Source organism: Exserohilum turcica (genome assembly GCF_000359705.1).
Source record: "Exserohilum turcica Et28A unplaced genomic scaffold SETTUscaffold_9, whole genome shotgun sequence".
Lineage (NCBI taxonomy): Eukaryota > Fungi > Ascomycota > Dothideomycetes > Pleosporales > Pleosporaceae > Exserohilum > Exserohilum turcicum.
This window is the reverse complement of record NW_007360310.1, coordinates 1,320,598-1,334,383: the sequence shown is the minus strand read 5'-3', so window position 1 is coordinate 1,334,383 and position 13,786 is coordinate 1,320,598. Positions and strand designations below refer to the sequence as shown.

Genomic DNA, 13,786 nt, shown 5'->3' with positions numbered 1-13,786 from the left:
GCAAGCTCACCACCTCCAACCTCGCGTCGCGGCCGCGCGATTAGAACTCCGTCTCGATTTCTATAGCTGTATATATATATTAAAGCCTATTGATCTCACCACCAAAATATATCGTGATAATATCTATTTGGTGTGGCTCTATAGCCTCGTTTTTAAGGTAGTTTTGGTGAGGCCGCGCGCGCACTTTGTGGTCGCGCGCACTTTGTGGTGGGGCTAGTTAGAGATACCAAGATTTCGCTGTGCAGCTAGATACGTACGTATATGTCGACAATACATAGTACACAATAACAACAGCAGTAGACAGTAGCAACAGTAGTACCAGTACTAGCAATCCCAATACCAGCGATGACGGTACCAAAAAAAAGGGAGGGGGGGAGGATAACTCCGAGCAGCGAGAGGATAGTTGTATCTCTTCCTCGCCTTCCCCGTCTTCCTCCATCTTCTCATTTCCTCAAACCCTTGACTCTTTTTCTTTCCTCTCCTATTCAACACTCTCCTCCTAATCATTAAGCTTAAATCAATCATATCTCACTTATTTTATTGTATTTTATTTCATTTAATTCACTCGAATCTAACAACAACGCAGTAACAGCCAGCAGCTGAGGCAATGACAGACAGTGTAAGGAAGCTAGGTAAATAGATAGATAGGATTTGTGAAATTTCTTGCTTGCTTACATGGCTGCTTACATGCTGTTTTGTCTGACTAGCTGGCTGGATAGATAGATAGATAGATAGCTGTCTAGCTGACTTAAAAAATGGCTGGATAGATAGTACGCATCAAGTCCCTCTCCTACTCCCTCTCCCTCTCCTCCCCGTCCCTTCAAAAAAAACCCTTCGAACCCCCCCCCTCACTCTCTCTCCATCAACCACCAGACTCACACAAACAAAGCAAATAAACGCGCTCTAGGTTTAAAAAAAATGAAGAAGTAACATAGGAGAGAGAGAAAAAGAAAAAGTTATGTATAGAAAAGTAGTAAGTAAGTTTTAAAAAAAAATCCAAACAAAGGGAATCCAGAAAAAAGAAAAAAGGAGACGTGGGATACATAGGGTTGCCCGTTCATAGCGACAACGATAAGATGAAAAACAAAGAACAAAAAAAAACATATGCAACGGAAAAAAAAGAAAAAAAAACGATGATGATAATGGTGATGATGATGATGATGATGACAGCGAATAAAGTAGGCAGGCAGGTAGGTCAATAGCTCAGCATAACCAAAAAACAAAAACACAAAAATATTAAGTCTGGGCCTCTTGGTTTTTCCCTTGTGCACCCGTAACAGGAGCAGTAGCACCAGGAGCAGTGCTCTCACCGACTGGCTTCGCTGTTGCGGCAGAATCGCCAGCATCTGCACCTCCAGCGGATTGCTTATTACCTCTGGCCTGGTACTCCTTTGCATGATACTTTAGAGCGTTTACTCTCGCACCTGCTTCTCTCTGGACCTGGTGGCGCAGGTGGCGGGGCGACATTTCGCCCTGGTCTTCTATGCGATCGAGCTCTTCGACGTCGCTGCTGCTCATGGAGCTGCTTCTTGAAATCTGCGTGTAGACTACGGCTTCGCCTTCGCGCTTCTTGCGCTCGCGCTGCTCCTCCTTCATGGCGGCCATTTTCTCCGCGTCGCCCTGGCAGTCGAGGGTGCGGATGTGCAGGCCGGGGAAGTTTGATTCGAAAAAGGCTCTGAGTTGGGGGAGCAGCGCGGGGTTGGGACGGTAGGTCCCAGAGTCGTTGTCGATGACGAGCTCGTAGTATGCAGGGTCTTTCTTGGGGGGTTCGTCCGGGGGCCCGCCGTCCAGGTCCGAGGGCGGATGCGATTCGTTGTTTCCGCCCTCGTCGGGTGGGCGGCGATCCTTGTGCTTGAGGCGCCGGATGAAGAATTCTCCGGAAAAGGCAATGTAGGGCGCTACGTCGCTGTGCATGGTGTGCTTGCTCAGCATATCAATACCAAACTCCTTGCCCGTTTCGGTAAAGCGGAAGAGGGCATCGAGGGTCAGGACGTAGGTGAAGATGCGCCCGCCCTGGTCATAATGCACGAGCTCGAGGAATTTTTGTGTAAATTCTTTGCACGGCTCGGAAATGAACTTGTACTCGGTGGCGTGGTCGAAATTGTACACGCGCGAGTGCTGGTGGTGCAGCGCCTTGGATAGAATGTATCCCCGCACGCCCTGGGCGGTAAACATGCTCTTGACAAACGGCTTAAACTCGACATAGCGGTGGTACATTGCTTCGGGCACAGGCCCGCGCAGCTGCATCTGGTTGGACTGGAAGTTGTACTTTTCTGGTTTTGCCCGGCCGGTCCTCCGCGACACTTGGCCGTCCTCGTTGGGTTCTTTCTGGCCGAGCAGGCGGCCTAGCAGCGGCGAGTAGTGGCGTATCCAGAACTGCGGCCCCACGGTGTATGCGCGCCCGCCATGCTCATCCTGTGTCCTGCCCAACACCTCTACGCTGACATTGAGTGTCCCGTTCATGTGGTGCGCCTTTCCAAAGCAAACCGCAATGGCGCGCAGTATATACGCCCGCTTGCTGATCATGCGCTTCTTGATGGGAAACGTCTGGTCGTGTATGCCTCCCCAGTTCTCGTTTATCGCCGGAACGGTAACGTGTACATTGCCAAGGCGGTCGTCGTGGTCGGCGGGGTCTTCGTCGTAGATGCGGCACTTGAGGTTGAAGCCCGACGCGGGCACATTGGCGACTATCCACTCGCAGTTCCACACAGGGTCGGTACTCTGGCGTATGGTGGGCGTGCGCATGGTGAGCGGGGGGTCTTCCTTGTGCCTGGTGGGCAGGCCCGTCGTGAGCTGGGCGATGATGAAGGGATCGGCCGAGAGGGTGTTGATGTCGGCGAGGGGCAGATTGTTGGCGCGGTGCAGCGTAAACTTGACCGTGTAGCCCGGCGGAGCGCGCGGTATGGGCGTGTCGTCGAAGCCTCCCTCTGGGCCCTTTTTCTTGCTGCCGGCGGTATCCGTCTTTTGCGGCCTGGGATGCTCTCCGTTGGCGCCCATTGGGGGCGCCTCCTTGTCGGCGGGCGCTGGCGCATGGCCATTCTGGACGCCGTCTGGCCTGGCGTCCTTGTCTTCGGGCATGGCGGCGGGGCGCGACGGGGCGCGTCGAGCGGGGAGCGAAAGTGCGGGTGGTGGTGGTGATGATGCTGACAGAGGGCGCGTCTCGGGGCAGCGAAGCGGCGGGTAGCACGACGAGGGACCAACTAAGAGAGAGAAGCGGGATGCTGGAGCGGGAGGGTCATTGATGATGGTGATGGACGGCGCATTCCGTGGCAGCGCGACGATGGGGCCGGGTGCAAGGCGGTGCAGACAGCGACGCTGGTGAACGCGCAATCTCGTGCGGGCGCAGCGGCGGCCAAGTGTTGATCAACTGTGCGAGGCCCGAGACCCTGCAAAAACAAGCTCAGCTAAGCCTTGGGCTAAACGGGCGCCATGGTGTGGTTGGGGAGGGGAGGGGGGGTGCGCCAACCACCACTGTGGAATATCGCTACGTCGATATTGCATGCCGCCGGGCGTTCTATTGGCACTTGTGCGTGACACGCCAACGGTGCCATCCTAGTCCGTGTCTCGAAAGGTGAGGATTGACGTCACCACGTCCCCGTCACATGCATGAATTGGTTTTTACACAGTGTGGAAAAACCCGCTCCATCGCCGGGTCCATCCTGTCCACGCCAGCCCTATGACGCATGCTTGCATGAACATGTATTAAATGGTACTAGTAGTGCAATATCTATTTTCTCGAGGGAGGGCGAAGAGTCGTAACCGGTCCAAGAAAAAAAAAAGCCGCCAATCTATCATAGACCCAGCCAAATACGCCAACGCCGCGCTTGCTATTATGTAGTCAATGCCGACATGCTCAGAAAAGGGTATCATACAGGGGCCCTCGGGCGGGCCTTTCAACACTCAAGTCCAAATTCTCCTTGCGAGTAATTCAATGGAAACGCCTCACGCAGCAGCCATGGTAATCTGCTTGCCCTTCATCGACTTCCACTCGACGAACGCAGCGCCGATGATCGAGAGTGCTCCACACGCAACCGAAACATAGAATGTCTGCGTCAGAGTCTCGTTGTACGCCGAGAGCACGCCTCCAATGTACTGGGGGTCGATGGCGTTCTTGAGCTCCGTGGCGCCCGTGCGAAGAACAAGGCCGGAGTCAAGATCCGGCACCGTGCTGGCGAGATTGTCAATGAGCTTGTTGGTGAAGACGTTCTGGGCCACCGAGATGAAAAGAGCTCCGCCCAGCGTCTGGAAGAACATCATCGTCGCCGTGCCAATGGGGATGTCGGCCGCCGGAAGAGCCGTCTGAACAGCAACGAGCGGCTGCTGCATGCCGAAACCCACGCCCGCTCCGAAGAGGAACTGGTAGCCGATCCATTCGGGCGAGCCGCTGTCAACCTTCATCGACGAGAGCAGCCCGGCTCCGATCGTCAGCAGAACCGAAGAGATGAGCATGAAGGGCGTGTAGTAGCCAATGTAGGTAACCAGGCCACCGGTGATCATGGAGATGAGCACAAGGCCGAGGATGGCCGGGAGATTCATGATTCCGGACTTGGTCGCCGAGGCTCCCTTGATGGCCTGGAACCAGATGGGAAGATAGTAGACCATGACGAAAAACGAGGCTCCCAGCATGGCGACAAAGAAGGCGCCTCCCCAGACGTTGCGGTTGAGGAACACGCGCGGAGGAACCGTAGCATCTTCCTGCTTCCACCACTGCACGACCAGAAAGCCGCACATGAGGAGGACAAAAAGGACCAGGAGCGCAATGATGCGTCCGTCTTTCCAGGGGTACTTGCTGCCACCCCACTGGAGCGCGAGCAACAAGCACACAATGGCCGGCAAGAAGCACGCTGTACCGTGGAGGTCGAACTTTTGAACCTGCTCTTTCCACGTCGCCTCGATCTTTGCCCCGCGGCGCTTGACGTTGAGAAAGGGGATGATGAAAGCGGCTGTAATCGCGCCGAAAGGGAGGTTAATGTAGAAGCACATGCGCCAGGACTAGTCTACAGTCAGCACGATATCTGTGGAACGGGTGACAGGGCAGCTTACGATGTGGTCGGTGAAGGCTCCGCCCATACTAAGCATCATTGTTAGTACCACGTGACGAGACCTGGGACAGCAACATAACTTACAGTGGCCCAGCAACACTGGCGATACCGTACATTCCTCCGATCAGTCCCATGTACGTGGGGCGCTGACGCAGTGGCACCGTAACAGAGACGATCAAAATAGCACCCGAGAAGATGCCCGCAGCACCGACACCAGCAATGGCGCGGCCCAGGATCAGAGCAATCGAGTTTGGTGCCACGGCGCAGATCAGCGAGCCGAGTTCGAAGATGGCGAGGCCGGTCAGGTAGACCCATTTGATCGAGTAGTACGTGTAGAATTTTCCGTACATGAGCTGCGTCGCACACGTGGTAAGCAGGTAGGAGGAGCCATACCAGCCGACGTCGTTGAGGGCCTTGAACTGGTCTGTAATTCGAGGGATGGCTGTGGCGATGATGGTGTTGTCCTACCGGTAGCGTCAGCCATGTTACATGTGCGCAGCCAGTCCCATGGAGCGCCAAGCCGCATCGGTCGCCGTTTGGGGGGGGGGGGGCACCGGCGCAGCGGGAGCAGGTGAGATTCGGTAAAGCAGTCAGCTTACTTACCAGCGCCATGCAAAACACACTCAGGCAGAGCGCCACGGTAATGGCAGCCAGCTTCCATTTGGTCGGGTACTCGAAGTCGTCGTCGACTGCAGCGAGGCCATTTGCTGAATTGGGTCGCGACGTCTTTTCTCCCATGTCGCTCGCCGGCGCCGCAGCAGGCACCACTGTCTCAACCACCCCCTTTGCATCGCCAGTCCCGACATTATGGCTCGACGTGGCCGTCTTCTCCGAGTCCGCCATGCTCGCGGGACGGAGGCTGTTTCTGGCGTCGCTCATGTAGACGTGTGGTAGGAGATGTCCGTGTGTAGGGAAGAAGAAGAAAAGCAATCGAGTAGGTATGTTGGTATGTAGGTATGTAGGACTCTACGTGCCAAGCCCAGACACCGACTCAACAAAGTGGCAATCGTCGCCGGTGACAAGTGAGCTGTGATGTGATCGTCGTAACCCAAGAGCAACAAGACTCGTTAAAGGGGGCGAAGAGGAAAAGGGGCAAAGGGCAGAGCTGAACAAGAAGAAGAAGAAGCGATAACGACCTTTGCATTTAACATATACACCAGTTTCCCTCCCCCCAAGTCCCAAGCCGGGGGGACTGCCACCGATATAAGTAGGTTCCGCGGGGAACAGAATCCCTCCAAGCAAAACAGAACAGACAAGCAGAGTCATGCCCGGCGGCCCCATCACCCCAAAAAAGAAGCCAGTGGCGCGCCTCTTTTTTTTTCGTGCTTCCCCACCTAAGCGACCTACTTAGCCCCCCCAGGTAGCATGTTACTGTGTTACTTAGCACTGTAATAGAACGCCCGTCCCCAAGCAACGGACCAAACAAGGGCGGGGGAGGGGGGAAAGGCAGCATGAACAAAGGAAAAGAAAAAAAACCGGGAGGTTGTTAGACAGGTTTTTTTTGGGGGGGGGACGGCGCTGCGCTCTCCTGGACGTTAATGCCCGGCGGCTGAAGATCGCCGTGACCGCGTTCGGATTTAAGCAACAGAGATGAGAGGCGCTAGAAAAGGGAACAATCGACTGGATTGGATTGGACTGGACTGGACTGGACGGCGAGAGACAAGGAATCCGCCTCCGGGGTTTAGTTTAGAAAAGCATCGCTTTCTCCGTGCTGTGTGTTTGACATGCACACTACTCATACACTACACAACGCCTCATGCATAGACGCCATCCATCCATCCATCCATCCATCCGTCCAGCCCAGCAAGCAAGCAAGCAAGCAAGCCACCTTCGCACATGTTTTTCGTCCGGCGGAACGAGCGTACCGCCAAGCCCTTTTTTCTCCCCCCATTTCAGGCGTTCCACTCCGTTGCAATCGACGCCCATATTGCTGCCTGATGGGAATCCTCAAATCTCCAAAGTGCTGGGGTGTGTATGTGTGTGTGTGTGTTGTGCAGAAAGGCGGCGAAGCCTTTTCCAAGCCACACAGCCTGTCCTACCCTACCCTACCCTACCCTACCCTATCCACTATCCACAGTACACACATGCCACCTTGATTGCGAATCCGAGCATGGCGAGCCTGTAAGAATCTGTAAACGCACACTCGATGACCCACGCCAAACCATTCAACGCGGCAATCGGGGCGAGGCGTACCGGCATGACAGGGCAAGGGGGTATCGTTTATTCATAAAAAAATGCGGGTCTTATTCTCCCTTAACGCTAGTTGATTGGTCTAGATGCAAGCACTCCCCCCCGGTCAGGCTGATCGAGTTAGACCAGCACTAGCTGCTAGACAGATAACCGAGCAAGTAAAGAGAAGCTCGGTTAGAAAAACAAAAAGAAGAAAAAAAAAACAAGATACAACAGTCTAGAAGCCCACCACACACACGCGCAAACGTATGTGTGCAGAACCAAAATTCACAAGTCACAAGTCGCAAGGGGGAATTTACAAGACCTGACCTGTTGGACATAGCTGTTGCCTGTTGCCTGTTTGCCTACTTACATACTTGCTAAAGTAAGTAAATCCCAAACTACACACCACTACACACCACCTTTCCAACCCACACTATTCCTATCCCCATCCCCATCCCCATCCCCATTTTCAAAACACCCGTAATCCATTTCTCCTTAGTCTCATTAGTCATATTTAGTCGTCTTTTAGTCGCATAACCCCCCCCCCCCAACCGCGATACACCTGCAGTACAAATACGCTGGATACGAAGGCGCCGGCATCCGGTGTCTCGGGCGTCTCGCGATCCGACAGCTTGCACGTGTGAGTGGCTGAGATGGATGGGGGGAATCGGATCGGGTTAGTGTGTGGATTGCTGGGGATGCTACTGCTGCTGCTGCTGAGAATGATGCTGCCGCTGCTGATGATGGTGATGATGATGATGATGATAACGATGGTGATGATGATGATGATGATGACGATGGTGGTGGTGATGGTGTGTGATGCATACAAGCCATTTCCGCTTCCACAGTCTCTTTTCCCAACTACCCCGACCTAGATCTATGTGTAATATGCGTGTAATACTAGGATGTATACAATATCAACGTCGGTAGTTTTTTTTTTCTTCTCTTCGTCTTCGTCTTTCGTACGTAGTACAGTACAGTACAGTACGGGTACTTGATTCGGTGACTTTTTCCACGCCGGCTTTCGTTCGTTGACTTTTGATACAATACAATACACTAGAGTAGAGTAGAGTAAATCATCTTGTGCATTTTGCAGTTTTGACTTTGATTTTCACACCACTTGATTTCGTTATCCCGTTTGAAAAACAGAATAATTTTTTTTTACTTACTATGCACTTTGCTATTCAGACTATGCATCCACTCTAGCACTAGCAATCCATCTACGTTTCAAACAACCCCCCCATTCCTCTATACTGGACTGTTCAAGCCCCACCAATCAAACTCGTGCACACGGCGGCCTTGGCAGCCGTTAGCTCAGCCCCAAATAAATATACCTGATGATATCAACCGCTCGCGCACATGTAACAATCACATGCGCATAATGACATACTATATACAATGCCGATGACAACAATACGCGGCCCCCCCCCCCACCAAAACAACAGCCGCCAATCTAATCCTGACTCAGCCCCCCCCCCCCTCCGACTCGTTCTCGTTGTCGCAACCACCACTTCGCATACTTCGCATTCGGAGCGGACCGCCCCCTTTTTAACGCCGACTTGCCGATGCCTCACCCCCTCCGACGCCCGATCATGGGCATGGCCTGACCTGTAGGGGCTTGGCTTGGCTATTTGATTTTCTCGCATGGACAGCTTTTCTGATTGCTTTGCTTTTGGTTGCGCGATACTGACTGATACTGACATAGACATGCATCGTGTATGGTGCACCGCGTATATGCAGCGCGTATATGCAAACAAGACGTTAGAAACGCAACATGACACGTACATGGACGCAGAATCTTTGTTTGACTGTGGAGCTAAAACAGGTGCGTAGACGACGATGAGTCAACCGTATGCTACATCGTTGCACTGTGCCAGCTGCGCTGGAGTGGGTTGCGTCCACTGCTAGCGCACGTTCTGCTGAACCCAGTACCATACTCTGTCGAGATACTCCTCGTCCAGCGGCTTCACGCCTCGCAGTGCCGATACGCGCTTACTGGTGTTTGTCGTAGAAAAGCGCCGTCTCGGGCCTGACGCGGCTGACGCTGTGGCATAGGCTTCTTTCCATAACCCCAGGAGTTTCAGGGCAGAGTGGTCAGAATCCGACGACGCCTCCAGTCGTTCGACCCAGGTCTTGGGCGCGACAATGGCAAAGTCTTCGCGCTTCTGCAGCCACTGCAGCATCTGGCGCCAGGTCGGGCTTTGGTGTGGGTTCAGGACATGGTAGACGGGCATTGTCTCATCTCCGTCGAGCGTGTCGGCCGTGTCCAAAAACGCCCGGGCAGCCACATCCACAGGCAGCCAGTCGAGCGGCTCATCGTCCAAGTCGGGCAGGCACTTGATCAGCCTCGCCGTGCTCAACATCATAGGCCAAGCTTCCTTCGTGTTCCAGACCCCGGTCGTCGAGTCACCAGCGAGCTGGCCAACACGAACAACCGCGATCCGCCCACCAAGCGCTGTTTGCTCGTGTGCTCTTAGGCAAATGTGCTCGGCAACCCATTTGGAGCGAGAGTAACCCAACGGCGATGCTGAAACAGGCTTAGACGGGACCTCCTCAGGCAACTCGCCTGCAGCATTTGGTGGGTCATTGATAACCGCTGCCGTCGAGGAGCAGTATAGGAAGCGAGGAGGCAGCGAGCGTCGTGCACTCAACGCGAGGTTGAGTAGGTTCCGCACTCCCGCAATGTTGTCCTTTTCAAAACTTCGAAGCTTGAGACGGAAGTTGACTGTCCATGCGACGTGGATGATCAGAGTTGCTTCCTTTGCAAGATAATCATAAGTGTCATCATCCAGGCCCAGACGCTCTTCACCAAACTGCGCTGGCACGACTTTGATATTGCCATACGGGGCATCGGGTGGGCCCAAGTCGATCAGACCTCGTTGTTGCAGTGCCGTGTTAACCCGCTCCCTTGCTGCTTGTTCATCCGCCCCTCTTACCAGACAATATACGGCCGTGACGTCGGTAGCTTTCTGCAGTAGACTTAGGATATGCGTACCCAAAGCACCAGTGGCCCCGGTGAGCACCACAACTTGGCCGTCTCCCTTCTTCTCTCCATGGCCAAATGTGCCCTGTTTCGACTGTTCAAACGCGCCATACCGCTCTACCATGTCCAGCATCAGTTGCTCTTCGTCTTCTTCTCCCGAGTCGCCTTGGCCGCGTCGTTTTCGCAACACGTAGTCTGTCAGTCGTCGAATGGAACCGCAGTCTTCAACCACGCTCATGGGGAGCTGTCCCTCCATGTTTGGGATCAGTCGCCTCAGACGCGTTCTCAACTGCATGCATGCAATCGAATCAACGCCATACGCGAACAAGTCCATGTCTTCCCTTAGCTCAGCAGTCTGCCCAGTTATGCTCTGAATGAGATGGATCAAGTGCTGAGGTAGGTCGTGGTCGCTCACCGGTGGCGCCGTGTCGGAATCCTGCGAGCTGTATGCACTGTTGATAATGTCTGCGAACCGAGACTCTGCAGCTCTCCGGATCTTGGTACCCTTGCTACTTTTCTCGAGCGGCTGATCTTGATAGGGGACTGGGATCAGCATTTCAAGTGGTATTCGGGCATGGTCCTGGCTCTCTCGGTTCAGTCTTTCAACTTGCTCCTTGATACTGCTGAGCAACTCCTCGTCTGACATTGCACTGGCCTGTTCAGATCGTAGGAGCAATGCGCCGGGAAAAGGCCGGTCATTGCCGAAGATGAGGACATCACCCAGGTGGGGCGATGCTGCCATGGCATCCTCGAGCGGTGCCGGGTCGAACTTCTTTCCCGTGATCAGAGTAAGCTGGGAGTCTGCTCGTGAGTGGTACAACCAAGCGTTTTTTATGCTTGGATGGGGCGCGAAGAGATCAGCAGTTGCGAACGATCCATCAGGGCGGTTCTGCTTTGCCTGTTGGACATTAGCAGCCACATGCTACGTATGACATATTGAAGGTACCATGTGAGGCCATCCAGGTTTGATGACAAGTTCTGCCAGGCCGCTTTGGCGCTCTTGGAATTCCAGCAGCCCCGGTGGGTTGTAGTCCCTCAGGTACTGCCAATCATGGTCGGTAGTAAAGTCACGATATGATGATAGTATGAAGCCACACTCTGCACTTCCAAACCGTGAGATGAGATTGACTCTCTTCCTGACCAAGCGATCACCGACTTCTATTGGCAACGCAGCGCCCCCGACGCCTACAATGTCCATTCCCTGCAGTAGCTCTAGGCCTCGCTCGTCGGCCTCCATCATCTGAAGCACGTACGGGACCGAAGAAAAGTACTTGACTTTGGGCAGCCCTTCGGTCGCTGCGTATGCCTTGGCTGCATCCAGGCAACAGCAGATATTACGCGCTGTTATGGGCACATCTTTGCCTGGGAAAAGCCAAATCAAGGCACTGCTGGTCCAGCTTCGGAACAAATCCGCAATGCCTCCATGGTAGAGGGGAGTCGTGGTAAAGGACGCTACAGGGGGTATCTTGGGGAGGTGTGGCAGGGCGCCGACGGCTGCACGATGAGATTGCGGAATAGGCTTTGGAAGGCCAGAGGAGGTTCCAGAAGTATGGTGCAAATAGGCAATGACTCGTTCATCGGCATGAAGAGGCTCAACGCTACCCTCGGGCTGTCCCTGGATGGCCTGCCAGACGTTTTCGGATGCACGTAATGGTAGCGGCTTTATCTCTAGTGCCGGCAGTCGCTGCCCCTTTGCTAGCTCTTCCGTCGTTTCCGCTATGTCGGCATGGGCGGCATCATAAAAGAGGACACAAACCTCAGACACGGCGCAAAGGTGCAGTATTGCAGCCGGCTGACACTGGGGGGCTACGAGTAAGACGGAATGACCCAGTCGTATTAGCCCCAACCAAGTGAAGAGGAACTCAGGGGAGCTGTGACTGAGCAGCGCGACAGTGTGCGGCTGTGTGGGGGGATCAAGAGCTATTGATAGGCGTGAGGCGAAGACGTCGACACCGCGGTCGACATGGTCAAAGGTCAGGACCTGGTAGTTCCATTCCCGTTGGTCGGGACTGGGGATGGGGAAGCCGACGGCAGGGAGTAAGGGGTGGTGTTGGGACTGCAGGCTGATAAATTGGCTAATATTTCGGTATGACTTCGGAGTGGTGCTGAGAGCGGCAGCTTGACCCAGGGTGCAAACAAAGTGGTTGTTCTGCATTTCAGAGGGCGATTCGATGAGCGGGAGAGATGTGGTCAGGTTGCAGTGCCAGGTTCAAATCCCACGGAATATGTGTGAGATTGGATGTGGCAGTAGGAACCAGTTTGGGGTGATGACATCATTGCGGCCGTAAGGGCGATAGTGAGGCTGCAGGCAGTGCTACAGTATGGAGCCGTGGTATGGGGACGGGGGCGGGACAGACAGCGAGTGTGGGCAGAATGCGAGCCGCGGAATTGCCCCAGTGCATACGAATGGCAATGAGAATAGATGAGTGTACGGGCGCACGAGGTTTATCGAAAAGTAGGAGTGCAGCGGCGCCGGGACTGGTATGTGGCTGGGCTGGGCTCACGTGTTTGATGAGGCGCGCACAAGCCACATGTTCGGCAAGCCCCTGTGCCTGTGGCTCAGTTGGATCTGACAAGCTACTATTTTATGTGCATGTACCCACATGTGTAGGTGTGCAGTGCATGCAAATACATGCTTGTGTGCGTGCATGCTTTTCTTTTGTCGCCGTGGCCAAGCTGCTCTGCAATGGCTGGCATCGAGCCGGCTGGACAGCAGAGGGGTACAGTACTCTAGCAGCGTGGCTTGGCCGCGCAAGCAGCTGGCGAAGATGACATGTCGTAGTCTAGCATACGTCAGACGCGCCACACCGACTACTACGGTTCTGGAGTAGCAAGCACGCGGCCAATATCCGGGTTGCAGGGCCAGGGGATGCTGAATGGTCTGCATGGTATGGACGTAGCAGAGGCAGGGCAGAGGCAGAAGGTAGCATTAGCAGCGCAGCGGTGGTGGGAGCACGAGTGGGAGCAGCTACTACTAGATGGAAGCGGCATGGCGGTGTGTGGCCATGGCATTCGGCGTGCAGCAACATCAGCATGCGTCTTTGTGCGGCCAAGGCGGGGGGCGGCATGATTGGGCGACGGCGCATGCTTTTGCTGGGCGTGGGCGGGCTGGAGAGGGGAAGGAGCACGGCACGACGTGACTGGAAGCGGCCGTTTCTCCAGTAACGCAACGGCACGGCTCCAGTGGGCTGCAGGAATCCATGTGTGGCTGGGCTTGTGTTTTGCTGCGGCAAGCATAGGTGCAGATGCTCTGGCGAAGAGGCCGTCTGGCTATCCATGTGAAACGGGGCGACACACACAGGTCAAGTCTACTGCCGGGCTGCAACCCTGACGGTGCTTTTGGCCAGCCTGAGGTGGTGCGGCGGTGGAGCTCGGCCCGCGCGATCATGGCTGTGTGGTGGAAGGTAGCGGTAGTGGTAATAGCAGCTAGCGGCATGCGCGCGCGTGCTATTGGAAGGCCCCGGATGTGCACGGCCACACTGCAGGGTTGGCGGGCCATTCATCTGCACAGGCGGCACACTTGGGCCGAGGAACAGTCGAACCGCGCATCCACCACGCCACGCTACAGTACACCAGCACACTAGAGCAC

The 13,786-nt window shown here is 54.7% G+C and overlaps 3 protein-coding genes across 3 annotated transcripts; all 3 read right to left on the bottom strand.

Moving 5' to 3' along the window:
* Positions 1-1,044: 1,044 nt before the first annotated feature.
* SETTUDRAFT_124471 (uncharacterized protein) lies at positions 1,045-3,069 on the bottom strand. Its single transcript, XM_008033386.1, has one exon. It carries the CDS (start codon positions 2,995-2,997, stop codon positions 1,237-1,239), a length of 1,761 nt encoding a protein of 586 aa, XP_008031577.1. The 5' UTR covers positions 2,998-3,069; the 3' UTR covers positions 1,045-1,236.
* A 617-nt stretch (positions 3,070-3,686) lies between these two features.
* On the bottom strand, positions 3,687-6,191 carry SETTUDRAFT_166420 (uncharacterized protein). The gene is made up of 4 exons (XM_008033385.1): positions 5,646-6,191; positions 5,127-5,506; positions 5,044-5,071; positions 3,687-4,992 (listed from the first exon to the last, which is right to left on the bottom strand). Exons 1-4 carry the CDS (start codon positions 5,919-5,921, stop codon positions 3,943-3,945), a joined length of 1,734 nt encoding a protein of 577 aa, XP_008031576.1. The 5' UTR covers positions 5,922-6,191; the 3' UTR covers positions 3,687-3,942.
* A 2,927-nt stretch (positions 6,192-9,118) lies between these two features.
* SETTUDRAFT_144230 (uncharacterized protein) lies at positions 9,119-12,352 on the bottom strand (the record flags this gene model as incomplete). The annotated part of the gene is made up of 2 exons (XM_008033384.1): positions 9,119-11,119; positions 11,144-12,352. 2 exons carry the CDS (start codon positions 12,350-12,352, stop codon positions 9,119-9,121), a joined length of 3,210 nt encoding a protein of 1,069 aa, XP_008031575.1.
* Positions 12,353-13,786: the final 1,434 nt, after the last annotated feature.